Raw genomic sequence first — 27,625 nt, forward strand, 5'->3', positions numbered from 1 at the left:
TAGGGACTCGGGGCGGTGTACAGACCATAATCAAAACAATAAAAATAACATAAGACATAAGACATGGAACATAAACAACTCACACACACGGTCTGTGTATAAAATCCCAAAACCAATTTAAATATTAAGAACAATTTTAAAACCCGTTAAAACCCCAATATAAAATTTAAAAAGCCATCCAGGAAGGTTTGAATAGATGTTAAATACAGTTACGATTATAATTGTAATTAGGCCAGACCAGCTACTCGAAACAGGTGGGTCTTGAGTTTCTTGCGGAAGGAGCGGATATCAGAGGTGGTTCTAATATCGGGGGGGAGGTCGTTCCAGATAATAAATAATTTTATTTATTTATTTTATTTGTCAACAGCTACAAGGAAACAAGTATGCCACATGAAAAATGGCACAAATAAATTGATATAAATAAGCAAAAATAGCCATAAACACATAAAAAGAGTACCATATAAGACACACCTGGATTTTAGAGGAGGAAAACAAGGAAAAAAGTATCTGAACCAAATGGTGTAGTAATATATTATGTAATAAAATGCCAATATAGCAGAATTTTTACAACCATGTGTACTTTTTACAATTCTGTAAAGCCAACAGCAGTATTAAGAACCATCATCATTGTCATTAACAAAAGAGGAGAGACTTGAAGGTTCAAGCACTCCTCTAATTTTCTGGAAACCCCAAGAACTCATCATTGTCGCTGGTGTCAGAATTTAGGAAACTCAGTTCCTCACAATCACTTTCTTCTTCGCTACCTTCATAAATGATATCATCTTCAGTTCCATCTAAGGCATTGCTAATGCCACATTTTTGAAGGATTATGTAACAGTTTCATCCTTCACTGAGTTCCATGAGGTTTTTACCCGTTCACAAACTTGAGTGATAGTGGGTCTCCTCATTAATCCAGAGGGTGTCAGAGCATGATTACCAGCAGCCGTCCATTTGTTCCACTCTTCTTGCATGTAAACTTTGAATGGTTTGTTGATGGAAACATCAAGAGGTTGCAACTGGCTGGTAAGACCCAGGAATTACAGCTAGATTGGTCTTCACTTCTTTGAGTCTTTCCTTAGTGTTGTCAGTAATATGTGCTCTAAACTGGTCAAGCACTAATAAAGCTGTTTTTTTCAGAAGCCCTCCAGGATGTTTGGACCACGCTTTTTCAATCCATGCTTTCATGCCATGCTCATCCATCCATCTTTTTTCATGGACATGCACAACAACACCTGGAATCACTTCTTTTGGGAAGGTTTTCCTTTTAAATATTAACATTGGTGCCAATTTGGTGCCATCTGCACAGCAGGACAACATAACTGTGTAATGTGTCTTCTCATGTCCTGTAGTTTTTGCAGTTATGCTTTTGACACCTTTGACATCAACAGTCCTGTTTGATGGCACATCAGAAGTTAGCGGACTTCATCCATATTCCCTATCTGGCCAATCACAAAATTATTTCTCCTCCTGGAATCTACCACAAAAGTATGAAAAGACAGAATCTTAGCCTCATACTCTTTTGGCATTCTTTGTGCAATTCTAGTTTTGGTGCGCATAGCAAGGCCACATCGCCTCATAAATCTGAAGCACCATGATGGTGTTCCACTAAAATCCTGAATGCCTTTCCATGTAGCAATGCGTTTGGCTTCATACCTCACCATTTTTGTGGTGACTGCGAAGCCACTGTTCCGGTGACCAGTGATCCAGTCTCTCATTTCCTCCTCTAACTCTGGCCACTTTGTAGGAAGCCCACGAAAGTTGTGGTTGCTTTTAACTTTTACCTTTTGCAGCTTCTCCACCTGTTTCTTCCACTCTCTTATCATCTTTTCAGTTGGAGGTGGTCCAAAATGTTTCTCTGCTGCTCTGTTTCCATGTTCCTCAGCAGATTTCAAGACTTCCAGCTTGAAGAAATTGTGTATGCCTGCCTTTTTGGCTTTGACATTTTTCTGCAAGAAAGAACAATAATGTGTCATTTATAACAATACAGTGCACTGTAGCTGAAACCACATTCATACACACACATTAGATCATTACACCCTCCCCCTAAATACAATATGCCTTAGCCTTAACCCTAACCCCAACCTGCAAACAGGTAATAAGCCTTAAACCTTAAAACAATAAGCCAAACTCATTGCAAAAGTGCTGACAGCTTTAAGACCTATGGACTTCAACTCCCAGAATTCCTCCTCCAGTCATGTTACTTCAGGATTTCTGGAACTTACTGGTAAAGTCCACAAGTCTTACAGCTGCTACGTTTGAAGACCCTTGCCACTCCTAACCAGTGCTTACCTGTGTGGTGTCTCAGGAGCAGGTAGCAGGCTTCTCCAGGCAGCGTTGTCTGGGGCGTCAGCCAGGAAACAGGTGAGGCAGGTGCCTTATCCAGGCAGTGGTGGGGCAGTAGCTTTGATTTTGCCCGGGAGCAGGTCAGACTCCTTGCGCAGTAGCAAGGAGGCAGTGGTGGCAGCAGCTGTGGCTTTAATTTTGCCCAGGAGTGGCGGTACAGCTTGGGTGGTAGGTCATCCTACCTACTTTTGCCGCTGATGCCGCCATTGCTGCCACCATACCGCCACCATACTTCTCCCTCCCATCAGGTATGGCTCATGCTACATTCAGAGTATAAGACGCACCCAGTTTTTCAGCCTCTTTTTGGAGGGAAAAAGGTGCATCTTATACTCTGAAAAATACGGTACATATAAATGAGGACAGTAGGACAGGGACGGTAAGCACGCTGGTGTGGTTATGCACATCACTTTAGGGACCTCTTAAGAAATGCATAAGGTCCACAGTAGACCACAGTCCATGGTTCTGGCATTTTTAAAACGAGCATTTGTTTATTTAAAAAACAATTGAAACACAATTTTCTATCTAGTATGAAGTTGCTTATGTGTGCTGTTTAATTGGTTTAAATTCAAATTTCTGATGTATATAGGTTAGAATTTCAGATGAGGCACTTTTCCTTAGAAGGAATACTGGAAATACCAATAAAGAACGTGCAGTGGCAAGGGGAAGTCTAAATAGCATGTTGGTATCCATTCTTTCTCTTTCACATTTTTCCCTACCTCTCCCAACCCATGAAGCTGCTGCAAAAAGCCAGATCTGCCATAGAGCTGTGCTGCTCACTTTGCAGAGTACATTTGAAATTGGGTGGGAGCCATGATGCCCCCCTCCCCATGTGGGCAAACAATATTGAAAAATACAATTTTGAGATTTTCCTTGCCTCTGCCATCTACATAGAAAGTATGAGAGCCATTCCTTATATCCATAGGTTGTAACAGACTTCTGGTTAAGAGACAATGTAAGAAGCTAGAAAGTGTGAATCATTGGAAATGTGTAACTTCTTTATTTTCAGGTTTACTTAGAAAGACTCTTGACCTATGCAGAGATTGACATCTGTCCAAGTAACTGGAAGAGGATAGTCCTAGGTGCTATACTGCTGGCTTCTAAAGTGTGGGATGATCAAGCTGTTTGGAATGTGGATTACTGCCAAATCCTGAAGGATATTACGGTGGAAGACATGTAAGCTGCCAAATTTAGTTGAAATTGCTTGTCCGTGTCTTATCCAGTTTGCATCTTTTTAATGATTTTTCTTTATTTAAAATATTTTATCCTATCTATACTGTATAGATCAGGGGTGTCCAAACTTGGGAACTTTAAGACTTGTGAACTTCAACTCCTAGAATTCCCCAGCCAGCTGGCTGGGGAATTCTGGGAGTTGAAGTCCACAAGTCTTAAAGTTCCCAAGTTTGGACACCCCTGGTATAGATAATGCATTCTAAAATTGTAGCTAGGTATCCGGCACACTTAGTTAAGTTTATTCCTTGAACATCCCCAAAATTCCATTCATCACGATTTTCTCTGCTTCTCATTACTCACTTTATCACCATTTTTATAACATGTTTTCTTCATGTTTATGCCTTTGCTAATTGACAAAAAGAAAATGTAAAGGTAATATAATAAAATAATTTTAAAATATTGATTGATAAAAGGAAATAGTGGATTCATTATACTAACATAACTTAGTGTTTTGTTTTGTTTTAAATAAGGGGAGCATGATAGAATGATAGAATCTCCATGAAATCTACTGCAGGGAAAGCCAACATTTGGGAGGTCATTGCCACAATTTTGCCTCCGGACTTTTTAGAAAGGCTGAAGAAAGCAGTGACTGTATCATTGGAAGGAAGGGAGCTTTTTGTTCGGATTTTTCAAAAAGGTTTCTAGAGAGAAGGATTTAAGAACATCTTAATACCAACAATTGGAAAAATAGCCGAGAATTATTGACAGAATTTTGGTAGTAAAATTTCTGACTGTTTTAAAGAGTTTATGGTGGCCTTAAGGGGGATGTTCTTTGACAACATGGTTCTACTTTCATACAAATTATATTTAATTACTGTATTTTTCAGAGTATAGGACACACCTTTTCCCCCCCAAAGTGTGGGTGAAAATCTGGGTGCGTTTTATACTTCGAATGTAGCCGCCTGGGTCATCTGGAGAAGGAGGAGGTGAAGCGGGTACTGCGCAGGAGGCGAGGCATAAGACAAGGTGGCTCGCCACTCAGACTCCCGCTTCTCCAGACAACCCAGTCGGAGGACAGTTGGCTTCTGCTCCTGGTCCAGGAGATGGATCTGGCCAGGAGGAATACAAGCCCATCTTTGCAATCAGGGAGGAAAAAGAGCATTTTAGGCGCCGGGTGATCCCTGCAGCCTGGAACCTCCCGCCACCTGAAATGCTCTTTTTCCTCCCCGATTGCAAAAATGGGGCTTACATTCCTCCTGGCCAGATCCATCTCCCAGGCCAGGAGCAGAAGCTGACCACTCTCTGATTGGATTGTCTGGAGAAGGGGGAGGCCGAGCAGCGAGCCACCTTGCCTTACACCTCTCACACCTGTCTACGCCTGCTTCACCTGTCCCTTCTCAGACGGTTCCAGGCACCTTAAAACGCTGTTATTGCGCTCTCTGTCATGCAGTGCTTATTGCTATTGCACCCAGCTACCGTATCTCTTTGCTGCATGACAGATCTGGAGGGATTGGGGTGGGGCGGTGGAGCAAGGGAAGGGGACCAATCTCTGCACGAAGAGTTTTCTCAGAACGCTAGATCTCCACTTTGTCTCTGGAAAAAGCTATTGACATAGTCGGGTTCTTGGCTAGTGAAAGAAGCGCAGGATGGAAAGAAAACTTTGGAATGCGACAGGTGCCAAGCTCCAGAGAGACTCCCGACCTGGCGCTTCCACATTCTGAAGTTCCTTTTCCATCCCGCACTTCTTTCACTAGCCAAAATCCCAACAATGCCAATAGCTTTTTCCGAAGAGAAAGTGGAGATCTAGTGTCCTGAGAAAAGCCTTTGTGCAGAGGAGATTGATCCTCTTCCCTTGCTGCTCCACCCCCCCCCCCCCCAAATCTGCCCGGATCTGTCATGCAGTGCTTATGCTACTGCTGCTAATGCGCCCCGCTACCATATCTCTTTGCTGCATGACAGATCCAGGCGAATTTGGGGGTGGGGTAGGGAAGAGGACCAATCTCCTCTGCATGAAGGCTTTTCTCAGGACGCTAGATCTCCACTTGGTCTCCAGAAAAAGCTATTGGCATCATCAGGATCTTGGCTAGTGGAAGAAGCGTGGGATGGAAAGGAAACTTTGGAATGCAGGAGTGCTGGGTTGGGAGTCTCCCTGGAGCCTGGCACCTTCTTTTGCTCCAAGACTAAGGAAGTGGGGTGGCGAAGAGGGCTGTGAACAAGCCTGGTTGTTCAAGGAGGCAGCCTTGCAGGGTCGTTTCCTTTATACTTTCCTTTTGCCACTCAGGCGCCACCGCGAGGGACCATAAATCCAAATGGAAGGGATCTCCACCCTTCTTCATCTAATGGGCCGTTCCCAGTCAAGCACAGCAGCATCCATTCAGCAGCTCCCACATGTCTTTCCCTCCTCGCTGAACAGAAGAAGCGAGCCAACTGCCGCTCCTTGGGCCAAGTGGCTCACTGTCACCGGCAGTCCGAGGGAAGGGGGCAAAATAAAGCACGGAGAGACATGTTTAGTCCTGCCCTGCCTTGGAAGGGGTAGAGAAAAGTGGATTTGAGATCGATAAAAGCCTTACTCTTTAAGAAGATCAAACCCCCACGCCTCGTGTTTTTGCCCTCCCCGGCCCCCAGATGCACTTTGCAGGCCTCCCAAACTCCCTGCATGCCCCATTTTTCACAAAAAACAGGGCATGCAGAGAGTTTGGGAGTCCTGCAGAGTGCTCTTGGGAGCCAGGGAGGGCAAAAACCTTTTTTTAAAAAAAAATTTACCTCTTCAAAATCTTGGTGCGTCTTATACTCCGAAAAATATGGTACATGATCTCATGATCCAACCTTATAAATTAGTCTACTACCCCACTCAGATCAAACTACAAAAAATAATCCTGAACCAGTGAACCTAATTTTTGTTGGCCCTTCAAATATGTATCTTAATTTGAATCAGTCTCAAGTGATTTTCATCAGCCTACAATTATTCATATACAGGTAATCCTCGAGTTATGAATGCTTGCCCATTCCATTCATAACCTGAGGATTCGTGGAACTGAATCTCATACCTTGAACATGATCACTCCTTCCTTTGGCCCATGAATTGCTAATCAAATGCCCGGTTCATTAAGTGCAATGAGGTATTTCAGGGTGGGGAAGGCCATGGGGGGGAGGCCTCATAATGGAACAAGACCACCCAAGCCCTTCCCGACCCACTAAAATATCTCATACTCCCCACAATCGTTTCTCTCCCTCCCACCCTGCTCAGTCACATCCTGCTCCAGTTCCATTTTGACCACCAAAGTGCACAACGAATATTGCAGAGCCTCTGTGGTTGTTCGTAAGGGCGAACAACTGCCGTGGTACTGCAAGATTCGTAGTTTCAGAACTTGTTCTTAAACACTAGGGGGCGCTGATCACATAACTTTGAACGTTCGCTAAGGGAATGCTCATAACCCGGGGATTCCCTGTAGTGACTGATGGTGTTTCTCCATATCGCAATACATTGCTCTTCTGCATTGCATTGTAGATTTGCAGTAGTAATTTGATACAATCCCATAAGGTCTACTTGTAAACACTTTTGAGGGATCACAGAAATCAAAACATTTTGGGATTTCTTGTTTAAGCATCACTGCAGGTATGTGAAGAATTCTGCTTTTTACTCATTAATTTGATAGGATAGAATTTCTGTAGCTTTGCTTGAATAAATCTAGCATTTAGACTGCAGTGTGGGATGGGATTTCTAGTAGGAGACTATTTTCCTCAGCTGCAGTCCTCCATAACTGTCCTGCCCAGTAGGATACTTCATTTAAGGTATGGATGGAAGCTTCTAGAATGATTCTCTTCAGGCTAAATTGCTATATACATAAGTGTGATTGGGGACAAGTGAGAGGAAGCATGATGGATAATACAATGATGCAGAGTTCTACAACCTTTCTGGTTTTGTGGACCGGCAAGGGGAGGAAGAGGGAATCGTTCTGTGTGAGTGGTGTGCGTGCAAACCGAGCCTGTGTGCATGTGCTTGCCTGGTGGTCAGGCATATGAGGATGCAGGCTTGTTCATCCGCTATTTCTGTGGCTGTTTGGTTGCAAACAGGTCATGACCCCCTGGCGTGCTGCGGTCCAGAGGTTGGGGACCCTTGCAATAATGTATTAGAAGCTGGGCTGGCATACTTGTCCATCACTTGTCAGAAAAATACATTTTATCATATATGCATATACATTTGTATGTAAGTGAAGAAGATATATTGGTGGATGGGTTGGAAAATAAGTATTTGAAGGTTGAGAGGTAGATTTAGGGATGAAAAAGTTATAACTTGACTATCAAAATTATCCTTGTACATTATTTCTGATTGAGCAGGAAATTGATGCAAATGTATGTACCTCTCAAATGTTGATATTTAAGGGACTATCTTAATAAGAATGGAGAGGAATACATTTAGTTAATTGCTAATTTTGTAGACTACAGTGGGTGTAAAAAGGGAGCCTGCCATTCTGGAATTGCACGTCATAGGAATAAAACAAGGGTCTTTCTTGTTTTCCTAGGCTTTAAACCTATTAATAGAGTTGTTATCTGACAAAACTATTGTATTTTTTCACAATTAAAATGTATTAGCAAGTCTTGAACAAAGGGGATAAATGAAGTCCTGATGAGATGATCATCAAAACATCATCTGATTTGCATTTCTATAAGCTTTATGACCGTATGAACAGGAAATTAATTCTGGCAGTAGATTTAATGGGACTGCAGTCTGCCTTCTAAAAGCAAGCCACACAAAGCTCCTATTCTCACAATGAGTAGCATCTAGGTGATTGATTCCGCCTTTATTTTTCAGTCCCCAGAAAATATATTTAAACATGAAAAATTACTTTTCCATCCTCCTGTAGGTCATCAAGAAAGGGATATTTTGATATGTCCAGGGGTTCAGGTTGTGAATTCTGCAGATTTGAGATTTAGCTCCATTGTTTGAGCTGATAGATAATGGCTTTCTCTTGCACCCTCATGCACCCAAGCCTACCCACAACATGCCTCTTGTGTACCCCCTGGCACAGTCACACACACTCTCTGCTTTGCACCTCTGACACTTTCCCTTGTCTACTTTCTCCTACCCTCCCTCATGGAATGGAGCAACTCGCCACAGCCAGCTCAGCGTGGGACAATTTAACAATTCAATTTAATTATTTAAAATAAAAACAATATTTTGATTTTTGTGATTCACATTTCCTTTTGTCCCTCCTTTTGCATCCTTTCTTTAATGATTCTATTCCACCATTTCTTGGATAACTCTTGCCTTGCAGTGAGTTGCCCCATGATGAGTTGGCCATGGCGAATTGTCATAGACCCCTCCCTCATGCCGTCCTGCTCCCTCCTTCATTGAGCAGCAGCCACCTATCTGCTTGCTGGCCTGGGATTTGTAATTTTCTGCCTTATGTTCTGTTTTATGGTAGTGAGAAGTTAGTAAGAAGTTGCCGGTCCTAATGACCATTGGTCATTAGGTTAACGATGACAGCAACTGGGACTGCAGGGATTGCCCTTGCTAAACAGTGCAATTGGATTTTGCGACTGTGTCACTTAGCAACAGAAATAGCAGGCCAAATTGCCATTGTAAGTCCAAGGCTACCTGTATTATCTCCTTGCTCATTTTAAAATTTTGTATGAATTTGGGTAGTCAGTGATGTCGTAGGTTGCTTCTGTTTTTTCTGTGACTGTCCATCCCGAGAAGTACTGACCTACAGATATGAATATATAGAACAAATTTTGCCAAAATTAGCAGCACTAAAAAAATTCCCCTTGCCAGCTAAGGTTGCTAAGGTAAAATCTCTTAGGAGTTTCAGGACAGAAAACTCCTTTGCCTATCTAAAGTTACTTACTTGCTTGCTTATTTATTTATTTATTGATGGAGATGAACCCATGTTGCTTCAAGAGCTTTTTACACCAAAATAATAGCAGCAGCTCTTCAGAGATCCATTTGTTGCCGTGGTGATATGCCTACTTCTTTTGTTGGCCCTCTCCTACTTCAGCATACCCACTTCCTGTTATGAACCTGGTGAAAATGCCTGCAAGTTCTTCAGAGCTAATCAACAGCAGGCATCATTCTTTTCATCTGATAACTATAGTGCAGGGTCTTGTAAGAATAACAATGCAGTGGGAATTGTGTAAAGCTGGGCTTATGGAACTCTTAATAAAGGAAAGGGCGTCCGCATCAGCAGAGAGTATGTGGCAGAATGTAATCTCTCTCATCAGCTGAAAATACCAGAATTCAAATAGCGCCCCACTATTAACTGTATTAATACATTAATTCTATTCCTTTAAAAATGTTTTGGCTCTACATCAGTATTGTTTTACCAAAGTCCGGGTGGGTGCTTTTTTTTTTGCCTCCAGCTGAACCCAATTCTGTTTCTGTCATCCTCTTCTATTTTCTTCCAGGAATGAGATGGAAAGACACTTTTTGGAGCTGCTGCAGTTCAATATCAATGTTCCTGCCAGTGTTTATGCCAAATACTACTTTGACCTACGCTCCTTAGCAGATGACAACAACCTGTGCTTTCTGCTGGAGCCCCTTAGTAAAGAACGAGCACAGAAATTAGAGGTAATAGTGTGAGACTTGTGTGAGGCAGTTAGCTTGTATAGCTGTGGGTTTTGTGGCTGTTGATTACTGTCACCTACTAAGCTTTTGTGACTTTAATATTTTAGTTAAAGAAATGGTTGATATACAGATAGTCCATTCTGAGAACAGGTGTGTATTCTGTTTCCACAGTGCAGAAAAGGCTAGGAATTAGGCATTAGAGATTTAGAATGTTTCATATTTAAAAATATTAGCTAGCATCTCTGATGCTCACTACATTTGCCACTTTCAAGGCTGTAATTCTCCAGATTAGGATCAAAATTTAAAGGATATGTGAAGCACCCAACTTAAATCTCATTGCACATGACCATCTGATGAATCTCTACATTTTAGGGAGACTTTAATAATTTATAATAAAGACTTGATATATCTATTGAGAAGTTAGTCTTATTTTATGTGATAAGAACTTGCTCCCAGTTAAGTGTGCATACGTGTATCGGTTTCAGAGAATGCTGAAATGGGATCTCCCAGGTTAGGCCAGATGTGAGCAGTTGCTGGACATTTTCTTTTGCATTGCCATCCCTAAGGGTGTTGGCATCATATATTGTTACCGATTTCAGCCTGGGGGGAAAACACATGACCACAAGAGCAAAAAGGTAGTGGAAAATTCCCAGCTGCAGTTCAGATGGTAATGGAAGGAGAACTGTGGGTCTCTCTTGTCTGTTCTTGTAAAATGTATTTTTGGTGTGACATGAATAAGAGTCCCTTCAAGTATCCATGTTGATGCTTAAGTCAGTATGAAAGTACCTTAGAAATTCGAATGACTGATGTGTCTTCTTGAGCGTTTCTCTGTGTTAGGATAACTTTGGTATTTTACAAAAAAAAAGCATTGGTCATTCATCCTGTTTCAAGGGAGGTGTTCCTGAAAAAGTCAAACAGAGTTCCCAGTTCTTGGGAACACATATGCAGTATGAACTTGATGTAGAGTGGGATGTTCTTCCTGTCTCCCCTCATTCTTCATGCAGGAGGGTACAGCTCAAATCACATGTTTGCTTCCCCTTCAAATTTTCAAAAAACCTGTTATTTGATCATTCTTTGCAGTGGGAAAATGTTAATACAAGCATAGGGTTGTTTTTTTTTAATTTAAAAGGCCATTATATTTGTTGATAAAGACATAGGTGATGCAATTATATTAATGCCAATTCAGTATCTTTCTGGCTGTGATAACATTAAAACAAATGTTTTGCAGGCCATCTCCCGGCTGTGTGAGGACAAATACAAAGACTTGTCAAAAGCTGCTATGAGACGGTCCTTCAGTGCTGATAACCTAGTTGGCATTCACCGTTCTAACGCCATCCTCTCTTGATCAAGAAGGAAAGCTACAACACTGGCACCAGCATCCTTACAAGTGGAACAACACCTTTACTCCCAAGTTCACCAGTCAGCAGTGATCGTGTCTTTCACATGGAGGACAGGGTGAGCAAATACGCCAAGGAAGTTCAGAGCCGGAGGAGGAGTTTAATTCCATAGGGAAGAAAAGATGGAGCCTTGTCAAAGGGGAACCCTCCCTTTAAAATCCAGAGGTGCAGAAACTTTTAATGAGTCTTTTTTTCCCTTTTCTCCAAACTAATCTCCTCAATCCAGAGATGTTTGCTTACTATGTAGGCCTATAGCTGTGAGCTCTCTGCATTTTAAATAATGACTAGTTTTAAAACTTAGACTTTGAACATTAACAACATAGTCACAATGTTCTTTCCTCTTCAGTAATCCAGGACCCAACTGCAGTTGCCTTTCCAAGTCAGTGCAACAACCTTCATGCTAATACGGCGAAACATCACTCTGGAACTGATGCCGTGGCATTAGCAAGCAAAGATTTCTCTGTCTTTCAGTACGCACACTTCAGACTTCCCCAATTATTTGTACACTGGTGGTCAGTTTGGGACAAGGAGTGGCTGAGTAGTATCTGCTAAGGGTAAACAAAATCTCTTCATTTGAGATTGTCACAGCAAAAGGAAATGGTAGGGAGAGGAGGAGCAAAGGGATGGGGTTCTGCAGTTGCTAGTAAGTAAACAAGTAGTTGGGGGTCTATTTCTTGTCAGTTTTGGTGCATCTTATATATTCCTAGTCAAGCTGTGGAAGAGACAGAATTCACAATACACTTTCTTTTCTTGAAGTGCTGAATAGAGTTGCCCTGAAATCCCTAACAAATGAGTTGACTTGTTGATGAGCTACTCGGCTGAATTCTTCCAGTTCAAACACAAAACATATAACTGCTTTTATTATATGCTTCCAACTAGCTTTAAATTCCACTGTCAAACTCTGGTCCTGATGAGGGAGATACGGTTGTTCTCAATTCATAAAATGAATTATTTTTCCTTAGAACCTAGCCTTTTTTAATTATCTTTGTTCTGAAGTAAAATTATATTGGCTTTTCCTAAATTTGCTCTTTTAAGAACAGAAATTTGAAATACATAAAATTGTTCTTTTTAAGAACATAAGACATATTCTCAATTGCAGATCTTCACAGTCCTGGGTCACAATATCTAAGTGGTTTTGTACTTTAAAACATCCCACTGGACAGTGCTTCTTACAGTTTTGACTCTTTTTGTCTATTTAATTATGAACCAAGCTTGCTTCTTGAGTGTTCAGCAGCACTCAAATTGTTAGTCTCATTACAGTATTTTAATCTACCAGCCCCAGTCCGTGGCATCAGGTATTGATTATAATTCAACTTTGAAATAAATGCTACATCTTCAGGTGGCTTTCCTTTGTCATGTTTGTATTAAAAAAAGAAGCTAATAATAAACTCTATTTTAATTAAACGAAGGTGTTCTTTTGTTTGTGTTACATTTCCCCCCTTAAGGAACATGTACACCAAAACACTGAATGCCGTTGCTTGCCCAGAACTCAGCTGCCGTTGTTTGTATGTATTCTGGATTCCTCTTTCCTTCGGCCTGCTCCTCTGAAACAGTGTGTGCTGCATCACCTGCTAGATTTCATGGATATATTTCATTTTTTTCAATAGGTGTTCTTCCATTCTTCAGCTAAGATTTTCAGAGTGGTTTATTTATATTGACTTAGTGTTAAAATAAAGACAAAGCAGCCTTAGTGTAAAGCAGAGAAAGCAAAAAAGATCAGAAGAGCCTCTGCAGGAAAAAAAAAATCTTCATGGGATTCCAAAAACACTGCAGGGTCAGCAGATTAATCTTGCTCCATAAGGCACTTGTACAACATCATCTATCTCCAATCTACAACACAGTCCTTTCAACAGTTCCAAGAAGGTTCCACACCCATTTGCATTACTCAGGTGATCCCTGACGACACAGATAAATCTCCAAGTGGCCTCAACGACCCTCTAAAAGAATGCAAATGACCAGCTGTCTACAAGGAGTATAAATCCTTCCATTCCCGCCATCCAGTCAGAGCTGAAGAAGCTTCTTGGATGAGAAACAAATCGTCTTCAAAGAAAAAACAAAGTCCAGTTGCCTCTTGAAAAAGTACCTTTGGGATATTGCTACCAAAATGTTCCTGTACCTCAACTCTCTTTTCTTTTCCTTTGAAGTGTAAGTATGTAGTATTTGGACGGAAAATTGGAAAGCCACTCTGTTGCCACTTCTGTGACACTTCAACCTCAACAAACATTTTCTAAGGATTGTACGACTTCTGGGCAGCCCCAGAAATAGGAGCAGCTTCTTCAAGGAGCTACCGACATACAACGAGCATGTCCACGGTATATTTGAAACACATTTTTCCCTTCACATCCAAATACTGCACAGCTGTACTCTGAAGGCAAAATTTGAATATTTTTAAATGATGTTGCTGTCCTTAATTATTGGGAAATCCCTGAAGCAGAAAAATACAGGGTAGCAGTGTTTTTAGTTGAAAATGGAAAATACATATTTAAAAGGAGGAGAAGCAGGTATACTATGCAAATACAGTAGCCCTTGACTTACAACCATCCGTTTAATGACAATTTGAAGTTGCAACACCACTGAAAAAAATGACTTGTGACCGTTGCTTGCACTTACAACTGTCACAGAATCCTCTCAGTTAGGGCACTAAACTTTGGGCACTTGGCAACCCACATGCATTTACGATCGTTGCAGCACCCCAAGGTCACATGATCACCATTTGTGATCTTTCCAGCTGGCTTCTGATAAGCAAAGATAATGGAGGAAGCTGGATTCACTTAATGGCCTATGATCCACTTAACAACTACAGCAATTCATATAACAACAATGGCAAAACAAGGTTGTACATTCATAACTCTTATTGCTTAGCAATGGAAATTGTGGTCTTAAATTGTGGATTACCTGTACTGTATATAACTTAAGTTATACTTTCACAGTGAATTCCAGTATGGTTGGCATCTCTACAATTACGTGATGATGGTCTTAAGATGCATAATGTTCTTTACAGTAATGAACCCATCATGCGCGCACACATTTCAAAATAAGCTGGTTTCTAATCTGTCCATTTTTCTATATGAAGATAATATTTAAAAGGAGTGCAACCTCAAGCAGTCATTCAGATGTACTTAGTTGGAGTTCAATAATAAGTCAAGATTCCAACTCACTTGAGAGTTGCTAAATTGCTTTTATATGAGAATGACTTTATTTTGTCACCAAGGCAATTCTGTGCTGAAACCTCTTAAAATGAATTTGATAGGCAAGTAAACATAGACTTGAGCAATAGAATATATGTTAAGCCTGTTGCCAATCTGTGACCTAATAAAAATTGATCAATTATTTTAGCCTGTTCTAGAATAAGCAAATCACTATCAAGAAAATGAAGGAATGTGATACCAAAAATTAAAATATGATTGGGGGGGGGAATTATAAAACAAAATTAAAATTAGTTGACAGGATTGTTTATTGTTGGATTTGACTTGGTGCCATTCAACTCCAAACAACTGAAAATTGATATTAAAAAATGATCAAGTTCTACATCAATGTGGAGAAAAGGATGCTCAGTAGCAACAGAGCCATTAACCTCGGAAGTCCCCTCATATATCCATTGCTTTGAGATTGCAGAACCAAATATTCCATTCATTGAAGTTTTGTTCTGAGACTGAAACAAAATGCCTTGCCTTTTGGAGTTTCATCCTGAGTTCTTCAAGTCAAACCCTCCCAATGGCACTGGTTCTAAAGATTCCAGGACTAAAGAAACTAGCAAGTGGCCAGAATGCTAGCAAATAAAAAAAACTATATCATTCAATAGAATTTGAGAGTTCATTAAAAATTGATTCCATTTTAAAATTTAGGACAGCATATTTTAAAAACCAAACCAAATTAATGCACATACAATAGTTCCGTTAGCCATCATTGAGGAGGAGAAAACGGCATAATAAAATAAGAATACCTCCGTGATCAGGAACAAATGACTAGGCATGAACTTTCTTTCGGATTCTGCAACATCACAGCTGGTCAGACTTGCCACCACCTGAATCGTGTGTTCCTTTCAGTAAGGGGGCCTTAGCAGGTGGCAGGACCTTTAGCTACCCTTGGTTGACCTAAGAAGTTATGTGATATCAGCTCTGATTAGCACTTGGACGAGGGATAAGCTGCAAATTCTGGTGCTCTTGGTGTATCTGGAAAACATTGTCAAAAAACAGTAGAAAGCAGCAATGGCAAATTGCTTCTGTAGTGCTGCTAAGGGAGCTGCCTACATGCAATCAGCATATGCCAAGCTCAACTTCAGGGTACCTTAACATAGCAAGAGATCACAATACTTCAAGCTATGGGTTTGCTTACTAATGGTGAGTTTAATTCATTCTCTGCTCTTTCTCCTTTATCAGAACACATCTATCCCCATTTTTTTTTCTAGGAAGAAAAAGCTTGGCTTAGATGGCTCTCTTTTCCATGCTTACTTAGCTAAAATAATAAAAAAAAATACATAGGTACAAACAATTTAGAAACTTATCTGACTCCACATAATTCTGGGGCAGTTTCACTTTTAAGAGCAAGGACAGTAAAGTAACACAAGAACATATGCATCCAGAAGGTGACCACACATAGACAAAATCCACAGGGCCTGGGAGAACAGCTGATTTTGCAATGACTTCTGAACATCACCAGGGTGGGACCCAATTGGCTGTCTGGGGAATATTATTCCTGAGGTCAGGTGCTCTGCCAGATGTTTCTTGGAAAGCTGTTACTGTAAACTTGGCTTGCTTCACTCCTGAAGTTTTTACAAGGAATCCAGATGTTTTCCATTTGCAGTTCTGTTTTTCTCACTACTGCCACTGATGAGGGCAAGACTAGCTTTCTGCTTAATGGTAAGGTGTCAACATCTATAAATGAAGCCCTGCCTCTCACCCAGCTCCATTGTGTTCATTAATCTGAGCATTATCAAAAGTGACCATGCTCTCTTTCTTCCTTCCTTGTATTGGAGAGCTCTTCCTGAGCTGTTTCAAAATCTGTCTGACCCAAAGGATTTCCTTCCATGGAGGAGCATTTCCATTTTGTTTTAACCACAATCTTCTGGCAGAGATACCTTTCTTCAGTGATAGAAAAAAAAGCATTTGTATCTTTTAGTAAAGTTGGGAGATAATTGGATTTGTAGACATATTACTTTATCTCAGCTTCTCACTATGATGTAAAGTAAAAGCCAAAGCTTGAAGATATGTTTCCATGTCTAGACTAGACCATTCCAGATCATTGGCTCAGTTTCAAAAATATGCAACTAAATTATGGACATTTCTAGACACACCTAAATGTTTTCTTCTGAACCTCTCCTGCTGGAAACCAGGGGACACAAATTGATGTCCTGGACTTCTCTGTAATCCTAAGAGCCCTTCCTTCAGTTGCCATCAAATAGCATATTTTACATATTAAGATCATGACTACACGCAAAGAATCATTATTACTTGTCTCTAATTCAAATAGTATTTGATTAATAATTAAATCTAATATTCTGGCAGCTTTCTGAAGTCTGCCCTAGCACAAGTGCAGCCTCCAGCCCAGAAAATGCGGGTGCCTTTCTGTAAATCATTGGATATTCTCTCTGGCATCGGCCTCTTGTCTGTATAAAGTCTTCCCAAGCACCAACATTCAAGAGGAAGCATTCATCCCCTGTAATTGACTTGTTAAGTTAGAAAGGTGTCATAGGGCATAATGTTCAAATATTTATTAAGTGACAGACTGAAGTCCATTTCTTTTTTTAAAAAGCTTTTTACATATTTTTATGTAACCTTTTGGCATGTTCATAATCATACTGCAAGTAGTATGTAAAAATTTCATTTCCACAAGGCACAATTGAAAGAGCAGTATGACCTAAGCATGAATCCAACTTTAAATACAATGATTTAATGCCCTAAACTTTCGTCCTGTTATCTACAGCTTTCAAATTGTTTGGACAAAAATGTACAATCTTTTCTCAACCCATATCTGATATTCATACTAGATTCCGTATATACAGACATATTTCTTTGAAGACAATTATACAGCTATTTACATATTATACTACATGTAATTTGATCTTATATGAGAATACACAATACCTTAATTAAAGAAACCCTGTAACACCTTGCTTAGAAGAAGCTTTAATTTCAAAGTTAATAATGTATTTGACAGTTTTCTACACTGAAATAAAGCTTTGCATACTGTTCGTTAATTTTCTATTTTTTTAAAGCCATGCCTTTTCAGCTTGCTTGCAGGAAGCAGTAACGTTCCTAAAACACCAAACATGTAACTTTAATTCACCAAAGCCTCCCCCACAGCCATGAAATTCTATAGATGGATGTATGCTCGGTTCCCAAGTTCACTGCCTGGTGGAAAAGGCTGCAATAAAACTTTAGGTTGACTTCAAATGTTGTTAAGAGTTTTGTTGTAACCTTTCCCTGTCAGTCTGAGGTTATCCAGGATACCACCATGGAGCACATCATCTTCATGAGTCGCCTTACTTTATCACTGGAGGAAAGCTCAGGAGTTCTAACTGTACATATATGGTTCTATTATTAAACATCTATGATTGGTTATTTTCAGGCAAATAGTCCCATCTGGAATTAGAACTCACTCTGTTTTCTAGTACCTTAGCTTTGGGGGCCAAAAAGCCTATTTGAATACTGGGAAAATGTTGTTTTCCAAAAATGTCTGCCACAGAAGAAGGCTCATGCAGTCACAAGCTCACTGCAATGCTTTTATGGGTCATCACCAAATACCCAACAGGCAGAAAAGCAGATTTCTGAGGCTGCTCCAGCCCTCTAGCTTTTCTTCAGAATAGATGGCGGATGTTAATACATCAGCAGGCAACCATTTTCTTACATTAAAACTATGTCCTGGGGTGGGGACACCGACAAGCAGTGGGTGGGGGTAGATGCAAATAAACTGGTGCAGTTGGATGGTGAGGGAGCCTAAATACAGAGCAGTCTAGCAGGGCCCTGTGGAAAAAAATGTTTCTGCCATTCACATGACAAGCTACAAGGGCTATTTCAGACTTTTGGCAAGACATGCAATAGAGCAGTTGCCCCTACCAGGAATACCTCACAACTCAGGCACACCTGATCTACTTCATGTAAGTGTAGCAAGTTGGTTAATTTTATACTTGAATGGATGGTATCTTCCCCAATTGCTTTTATATCAGAGCGGACTGAGGAAAAACAAAGTTGTGCTAAATAGACGCTAGGAATACTCCCCAACCCCTTTTTATTATATGCAGTATAATGCAGCCACATTTAACTTGCTTGCAACCCTCAACTAAGTATTCCTTGTCCACGTGGCTGGGCAGTGCCATAACGTCCCTGAGGAACAAAAGTGAATCTTGGGCAGTTTTGATGCAGATCTTTTCAGACAGTTTTGAACTGAAGTCAACTGTTCTAGGCTGAGTGTCCACACAGCACACAGAACAACTGTAGGTAAGTCATTTCAGCTGAAATTCCAGATTTCTCAAATATCTGAAATTTGATTGAGACACTAAATAACTAGTGGATAGAACAAATGAATTTTGTTATTTTAAATCAAGTAAATATTATTCAAGTCATAACTTTGGCTACGAGATTCTGATTTTCCTTATGTATGAGTTTATACTGTTCCAAAATTATTAAGCTGGAGCTTTTCCTGTCTCTTAAAAAAGGGCAGTGAATCTGAAGTACATATTTTAAAAAAGCATCTTCTCCACTATACACTCCCATTTGTAAGAAATAAATCTAAATAATGCAGTAGAGTTGGTTAAAGCATTTCTAATGTAAAGTCACCGATAGAACTTAGTGTTTTAATTCATTTAATTGTCTGCAACTCTACATGATTTAAATATTTAGTGCTACCAGGTTTTAGACCATCTGTCAAGGTGAACAAAGCTTTGCTGTTCAAAATTGAACGTCTAAAGATGAAACTCTCCAAGTTATTTACTTAGTGACACTCCTCGGAATCTTTCTTGAAAAGCCAACTATTGAATACATAATAAAAATTTATAAAACACAGAGGTAATGGATCCAGGACTTGTTATCAGAGAAGTAATAAAAGACGGTATACGTGCAATGTGATCACTGAAAAGTAGCCCTAGATTCATATTTCCTTCTTCAGATATGACATTCAGAAGGTGACTGAAGGCAAGGTCAGTGTGGTTAAGAGGGTTGCTGCAATTTAATCCAGTTGGGATCTTCTCGGGAACAAAAGAAGATATACAAATCCCGCAAGCACTTAAAAGTCCCTAACTTACCTATGGGAAAGCTCCTTCAGAGTCAGCCACTTGCCTAATCTGGGAACATTTCTAACTCAGAAAGCAGCACCTAGACCCCAATCACGTTAAGTCTTTAGGATTTCAGTTCTTTCATTCAAGTAATCCTCAAAAACCTTGCAATTATTTGGGTTATGTTAAAGATCTTTTAAATTATTTAATGAAATAACAGCCATAAAGAGTCTTATGCAGAAGGAAAAAACAAAACAAAATAAAAAGGTTGTATAAAGTTCTGTGGTTTAGCATTCATAATACAAATGAAAAGTGATACTTGGTTGTAAGTACATAGTCTGCCAAGCTTAAATTGCATCTGTGGGAGACCATCTGATGAGGTGGACTCAAGTTCACAAAAACGCTCCGTGGTCTTTATAGTGTCACACAACTGAGAAAATGCAGGTCTCCTTCCTCTTCTGGGCAGTTGATTCAAGCGAAGAGTTACAGCTTGCAGTTGAAGAAGCCAGCTGGATTAGTTCATATAGCATGTGACCAACTGTAGAACCGTGAACAAAGACGATCAATATTCTGCCCCAGCGGCTTCTGTTACCTTCCATAGAACAGGAGGAATAAGGCAAAGTATTGCTAACTCCAATCCAGCCCCCAATTTCTGTGGCCATGTTTCTGCAACCTCCTGGTCAAACCTCCATTCAGGCTCCTACTTTAGGTGTGTGTTGTACATCTGACCCTCAATACCATAACCATCTGCTCCAGGAACTAGATGTGACCCTTTCAAGTGGCCTACTTGCTTTCAGTTGACTATGACCGGAATGCACGTGAGGTCTTCCTAGAAAACAAAAGCCAGACTCTTCATTCTGGCATCCCCCACCCTATACAAACCTGACAGCAAAGAGACTTCTGCTGCTGAGACATTCCCTAGACCTTAGGAGAGAGGTCCTGGTAAGGCCCATGGGTATCTTTCTCTCCTCTGCATACAAGGCAAATGTGCTGGCCTCAGAGATGGAAGGCCACGAGCCAGGTTAACTTAGTAGGACAAAAACTCTTGGGAAAACAACAGAGATTCTTGGAAGGTTCAGGTGAAAACTTTAAAGTGCAAGGTGACTATTATATTCAATAAAGTAGTATAAAAAAGCAAGGCTACTTCACCAAAGAAACATTTAGAAAACAGAATCTTTCTAAGATTCTTGGAAATCTAAGAATTTCCAAGGGGAAGGTAATCTTTTTCTCAAGAACGGAGAATATTAATCAGTCCACGTCAAGCATGTCTACTCAGATGTAAGTCTCACAATTCAATTAGATTTATCTCTGTGGTCAACTTGCTTAAAACCATAGCCTCAATGAGCAGGGAAAAAGTGACGTTTGTGAAGAGTTAAGTCAAATCACAGGCATGTAAGCTATAAACCATCCTTAGAAATAATGGCCTATAAAAAGAAAGTAAAACTTTGCAATCTATTTTCCAGGAACCTGCAATATACTCCCTGTAGTGTATATTTAAATTGCTAACATTTGGAAATGGGACTTTTCTCCCCTCTGATTTATGGCTACTGCTAACCCTGTTTCACTTTAGTAAGAGCCGGCAACTTCAGGTGGTTTACAAACCGCTTAAGGATATGATGACCACTCTCTGGAAGATGAGATCCCAGTGATCAATCTTTACAGAGGCGTTCTTGCTTTCTAAGAGTGGAGTTGCGAAGGGATGGAAAATTGCTCTCTGTCCCTGCCTGAGAGCCAAATGCCAAACATTAACTTGAACAGCCAAGAACTTTGCACCAATTCAGTCTGTGACAGACAGCAAGTGGAAATATCTGCCCTGTCTTAAGGCTGCCTGCTGCCAATTTGCAGGCAACTAGTTCCCGCTGCACTCATCAAAACCTCAAGGAAGCTGCATCTCTCCTGCCACATGTTACTTCTGTCAAGTGTGTATAAGCTTTCATTCATAAGATTTTACACTGCATATATTGCTCTATATCAACTCCGAAGACATCAGGTTGCCTTTGCTATTATCATTTGGAAATCAGCAGCACAGGAGAGACGCTCACTTCCCTGTCTTAGGTGGCTATCTGGCAAAGATCTGTGTGAAAAAGGACAAGGGTAGATTTAACACCAGCCCAAACTAAAATGTGAAACTGGATTCTGTGGAGGCCTTCAGTCACAACTGGTCACTTTAAAGTAGTCCTTCCCCTTCAAACTGATTCTATTTGTTTTTAATATTAATCTGTAGCTTCAACAGAGATATAACTACATTGCTACCTGTACAACCTAGTAGATGAACAATGACTGACAGCAGTAACATTTATAAAACTGGCAGGTGCCTACCAAGAGTCCAATATTGTGGAGTCCCATGTTCTCCCTCTTGTGGTTAAAGTCCATGAAAGCTATAAGATTTACTTCTGAGTAAATATGTACGGTTCTGCACTGTTTGCTTGCTAAAAAGGATAGTTGCCAAACAGGAATTTAGGAATTGTTTAAACTTTAAATTTCTTGTTATTTGTAATCTGCTCAACTTACACATTCCGAGTTTTCTCAGAGTGGACAAGGAAAGGGTGAAAAGAGCCAATTTCATTTTGAATTAAGCAGGTTGAACAGAAGAGATTGCGCATCTCATCCTCCCTGATCCTGTACTTTCACTCTGCCTTGCAGCCTCCATGGATTTTTTTTATTATTATCAAAAAGCAAGCTCTTGTCCAGAGATGGATTTGCCCGATTCCCATCATACATAGTTAACCCCAGGGGTGTCCAAACTTGGGAACTTTAAGACTTGTGGACTTTAATTCCCAGAATTCCCCAGCCAGCCATGCTGGCTGGGGAATTCTGGGAGTTGAAGTCCACAAGTCTTAAAGTTCCCAAGTTTGGACACCCCTGCCCTAACCCTAAATCTAAACATGCCTTGCACAAGGGCACAGTGGCTTTCTACCAACTCTGCAGTCTCAGCCTTTGGCCAGATCTTCTCCCTCCCCTCCCTTTTCTTAGACCAGAGGCAAACCCGGGAGGCCCAGAATGAACAAAACTCCAGAAAGGATCCAGATGGGCCCTAGGATGAATGGTGCTTACCTGCCCCCCTACAGACCAAGCAAGATGCTTTTTCACACATGGGACAGGGGAACCTGTTTGTGGTAGGAAGCAGAAGTGGCAAGCCCAGTCCGGCCTGTCAGCGCTATGTTGGCCTCACTGTACATGGTGGCGCTCACCGGCTTCCCTTCCCCGCAGCATCGACCTGTGAACTGCTTCCAAGACTCCAGCGTCTTGCCTGACCAAATCCAGACCCCAGAGGTGATGCCCACCACCAGGCACATGAAATACTTGAGCATAAAGACAGCATAGTCAGGCTTCAGTCTGGACTTGTCCCCAGGGCAAGAGCAATTCTGAGCCATCTCCCACTTCTCCCTGTAGTGCTGCTCGTAGATGTAACAAGCCACCACAATGGTAGCTGGGACAGTGTAAAGAACGGTGAAGATCCCGATACGAATCATCAGCTTCTCCAGCTTGTCCGTCTTTGTGCCTCCTTGTTTAATCACACTCCGAATTCGGAAGAGGGATACAAAACCAGCCAGCAGAAACATGGTCCCGGTGAAAAGGTACACCACCAGCGGAGCGAGGACAAAACCCCGCAGCTTGTCCACATTCTGATTACCCACATAGCAGATCCCAGCTACTGGGTCTCCATCGACTGAGCTCAGGGCCAAAACAGTAATGGATTTTACGCTTGGAAGAAGCCAGGCTGCCATGTGAAAATACTGGGAGTAGCTAGCAATGGCTTCATTCCCCCACTTCATCCCAGCTGCCAGAAACCAGGTAAGAGACAAGATGACCCACCAGATGGAGCTTGCCATGCCAAAGAAGTAGATCAGGAGGAACACCACAGTGCAGAGGGCAGGTCCTGTGGTTTCATAGTGTATGTGGTTGTAATCTTTGTTGCAGGCCACATTAGCATGGCCCACAATCAGCCGGATGATGTAGCCAATGGATACAAAGAGATAACAGGCCGATAAAAAGATAATGGGGCGCTCGGGGTACCTGAACCTTTCCATGTCGATCAGAAAGGTGGCCACTGTGGTGAAAGTGGAGATGAAACACAGGACGGACCACAAGCCAATCCAGAAGGTGGCAAAAGTTTTCTCATCTTGGGTAAAATAGGGCTGGAAGCAAGGAATGGCGCAATTGCGCACATGGCCAGTCTCGATCTTGTTGTAGAGCGGGTGAGTTTCTTGGGAGATGAAGACTAAGGGCTCCTTGCAGGCGCATCCTCTCTTGCAGTCACTACTGGTTAGGGGGGTGAGATTTTTGTGAATTCCTTTGGAAGAGCGGGTGGGCTTGGTAAACAACGGGGGCAAGGTTGTGACCTCCGTCTGGTTGTGATCCATGCACAGCATCTCCGTATCTCCTGGAACGGGCAGCTTATCACAGTTCATCCTTTCCGGCCAGGCAAAGCCGTACTGCCTCATTAAAGGAGAGCACCCAGCCTTGGCCCTCTCACACACTGACCGGCAGGGCGGCAGAGGTTTGGCGTAGTCCAGCAGGCAGATGGGAGTGTACATGCTGCACAGGAAAAATTTCAGATCCAGCGAGCACTGAATCTCCACCAGGGGCCAGAACTGGTGCACTTCCAGGCCAGCTTCATCTTGGGTATCATGGTTGAACTGGTTAGGCATGTAGGTCAGGTTGTAGCCAATGCCTTTGCACATGGGCACGGTGATCTCCTGGCAGACGATGGCCTTGGATGCGGCCGGAGCAGGAACGGGAGCCTTCAGCACGAACAGCAGAAGGCTCAGCAAGGTGTCTCTCAGGCCACGGCGAAACCCGGCCATGGCAAGGCGCAAAGGGCCACCCTCCCCGCCTCCTCCCGGGCGGCGGCTGCCTTCGCTTTAACCCCTCCGGCTGATTCCAAAGCGGGAGGCGCTGGGCTCACAGATGGCGCGGTCCTGGAGCAGGTCCAAGGCCCTCCCGACCGGCCTTCTTTTCCCTCCCGCGGAGCCCAAGTCTTCCCATGGCAAGAGCGGTTGCTGCCAATTCCGCGGAGGATTCGCTGCTCCGGCAAAGCAGGTGCGGTCGGGGGATAAAACCCGACAAAACAAAAAACAGGCGAACTCCATAACAAGCCAGCCTGGAGGGCCCCGCTCTTTCGCTCTCCGCTTGGAAGTTCAGCGCAGAGCGAGGCTGGATCCCCCACCGCAGCGGGGAAAGTTTCGCCCTAACTTCGCCCTCGGCAGAAGACCGAAAGTCCTTTCTGGAAGATCCCGCGCGGAGGAGGGCAGGCTTGGCTTGGCTCGGGCCCGGCCGAGGGCAGGAAGGGCAGCCGGCGCTCGTCCTCCGGCTCCGGCTCCTTTCGCGTTCCCGAGAGGAAAATTGGTCAGCGGGGCCCCACGCCGAGAGGCACGCCGTGGAGCCGGCTGGCCGGCCACGCCGCAGAAGCGCCGGCGCGGAGAAGGCGCGGACTCCCCATGCTTCAGTCGCACCCCGAGTTAAACCCCCGAAAGGCTCCTGCCGCCTCCCGGGTCCGGGAACGGGCTCCCTGAAGGCGCGATTCCCTGGGATTCTCCGGAGCGCCCCACTGGCGGAGAAGGAAGCGCCCAAGCCGCGATCAACGCCTCCCTTCGCCTCAACGCACGGAGCCCGCCAAGCGCCACCGCAGGCGACTGCAGCTCCCAGCCGGAGCCACCTGCGCTCTAATGCCCGGCCGCGAGACCGCCTCCCGGATCCGCCCACCCGGGCTGGAGATCAGCCCGGGGCCGCCCCCTCGCCTTCCCCGAGGGAGGAAATTGCAGCCTAGGGAGCCTCGGGGAAGACGGTGCGCCGAAGTCTTCCTAGGCCGGCAGGGTAGAAAGATCTTTTGGAATTCGCAGCCACTGGAGGTTTGAGAGGCTCCGGTTGCGGTTAAACACCTTTATGGCAAGCAAGTCCGCTTCGGCAACTGATCGCCACAATGAAGCCTCCACGTGCAGAGACCGTCTCTCAGTTGCCGGAGGCTCGAGTTGAGCTTTCCTCCCACGACTGGAGGCCGGATTCTTTTACGAATGCCGATCGGCCACTTAGGTTAATTGAACCAAACTGTGATTGGGATATTATAGTTTATTTTTATCTTTCAAGAGTAATGTGTGAATTCGAGGCCCTATTAAGAACCCAATTAAATGATATCACGGGATTTGTTAGCACAGCACCCTGTTGCTCCAAATGGCCAGCCCGATATCCTCAAGAAATCCACAGGCAGTTCATTGTCCTGCTTCCTCCCTGAAAGTGGTCCTGGGCAGCCCGCATGCAGTCTCCCTCTTGGTGAGCCTAGAGGTTCTCCAGCCATCCAGGGACCTTCCCTGTGTAGCTTTACCGCATCCCCCTTATAGAGTCCCTTAAACCTCCTTGCAGCTTCAGATGCTCCCAATTAATGATGTGTGAACAAGCCCTTTCTATGTTGCCCTGAATTTATTGGCCATCTGTCCCACTGAATTAAAAGGAACTGAAGAAGCAACCATACTTTTTCTCTTCCTTTTTTAAAAGTTTGCCTATAATTTCAGATCTGCTAAATATATGCACCTTTTATAGACTCTGGTTGATTTAAAGAATCTTTATACATCTAATTTCCATTGGCTTTGTCCATATGCTGGAAACAGTGAAATAAATCTGAGATTAATTGAAACATTCAAAATGTGAACATCCAGACAGCAAACCAGGCCAGTTGGTAAAAGTGCTGTTGTAGGGATTATTTGCTCACTTCCAAATTTCAATCCAGTCTTCTAAATGAGTTGATATCCACAGAGAATTGTAGCCTAGCATATCTGGTGCGCTGTTTGCCAAGTTTGGAGGCTGCCATGGGGACAGGTGTGCTTGCATGAATGTGCCCAGGTGTGCATGAGTGTGCCTGTATATGTGTATGTGTGTGCGTACACACATAATTTTAGGGTTTTCTGTGTGTTTTTAGTATCTTTGCTGACTCTTGACAAAACTGCTTGATTTTGTTTCTAAAGTGGGATTAGAATTTGGGCTCTTGGTTTCTAGCCTGATGCCTTAACTACACCAAACTGGCTCTCATCATTTCACTACTTTTCTCTACTTCTTATGTCATAAATGCAACAAAGTGGGTCATGGGCAGTTGGGATCACCTAGTAGACTGCCAGTTTTCCCCTACAAGATATTTAAAAACAGCACTGATTAAAATGGCCATCCTGCTCATTCCTGATTAGGGTGCTGAGTTTAAGAGAACCAGGAGTGTATATCTATGGGGGAAAAAACTGGATTCATGATCATGGTTCCTTCAGTTCAAGTTTCCCAAATGCTCAATGGAACACATACCTACTTCTCAAAGACAATTGGCCCAAAATAGGAACTGAGGTCTGCCGTCTCTTTGTTATGTTACCCATTGTTGTTACCTATTGAGCTGCTGTTGTACCAGTTCTGATTTATTTTGCTTGCACCTGAAGCTCATTCTGTTCTTTATCCCCTTTGTGAATCTCAACTCATTCTTTTGATTTCCTGAAACCATCTATGCAAATCTAGTTTACCATTGTGTGTGTTTTTTTTTTCATTGTCAGGTTTTTTAATCTAACTTTTTCTGCAGCTTGCTAGCTGAACTGTAGCACTTTCCTTGAGGAACCAGAGATTTATAAAGGTAAGGCACGATAGGCACAGGTGCACCAGCGGGGGAAAAGAGCACAAACCATAGTGGGATTTCTCCTTTATTAGTGATTAAAAGCATGCAAGCTTTTGAGGCAAGATGGTAAACAAGTCACTCTGAGAAAGAGATGGGTGATATCTAAATGTGATAAATAAAAGTTACAGAATATTCTAACAGCATTGAACTATCTTTTCTCAAGGCATATAATATAATTAATCTTGACTTGTACACACATTGTGGATGACTTACTGAGTTTCTGATTCATCTCACTCTTCATATAAAGTTATTTATTGACTCGGGCTTAAAAGTCCTTTGCCCTGCAGCAATGAACATTA

General features: G+C 42.4%; 2 protein-coding genes across 3 annotated transcripts in view; one reads left to right on the forward strand and one right to left on the reverse strand.

Moving 5' to 3' along the window:
• Nucleotides 1-12,879, forward strand: part of CCNYL1 (cyclin Y like 1) — a 55,429-nt gene extending 42,550 nt beyond the window's left edge. Inside the window, exons 8-11 of one of the 2 annotated variants that reach the window (XR_014174210.1) lie at nucleotides 3,350-3,516; nucleotides 9,919-10,081; nucleotides 11,307-11,640; nucleotides 11,822-12,879. Coding sequence is in view for 1 of the 2 variants with exons in the window: in XM_081939785.1 (XP_081795911.1) it covers nucleotides 3,350-3,516; nucleotides 9,919-10,081; nucleotides 11,307-11,423 (447 nt within the window). In the remaining variant the exon portion in view is untranslated. Of the gene's footprint in view, nucleotides 1-3,349; nucleotides 3,517-9,918; nucleotides 10,082-11,306 lie in introns of both variants that reach the window. The other variant, XM_081939785.1, reaches the window with a different exon arrangement.
• Nucleotides 12,880-22,555: 9,676 nt separating this feature from the next.
• FZD5 (frizzled class receptor 5) lies at nucleotides 22,556-25,329 on the reverse strand. The gene has a single exon (XM_081939879.1). The coding sequence runs from the start codon at nucleotides 24,490-24,492 to the stop codon at nucleotides 22,771-22,773; it is 1,722 nt and encodes a 573-aa protein (XP_081796005.1). The 5' UTR covers nucleotides 24,493-25,329; the 3' UTR covers nucleotides 22,556-22,770.
• Nucleotides 25,330-27,625: the final 2,296 nt, after the last annotated feature.

This window comes from Natrix helvetica (assembly GCF_964273705.1).
Source record: "Natrix helvetica genome assembly, chromosome: 1".
Lineage (NCBI taxonomy): Eukaryota > Metazoa > Chordata > Lepidosauria > Squamata > Natricidae > Natrix > Natrix helvetica.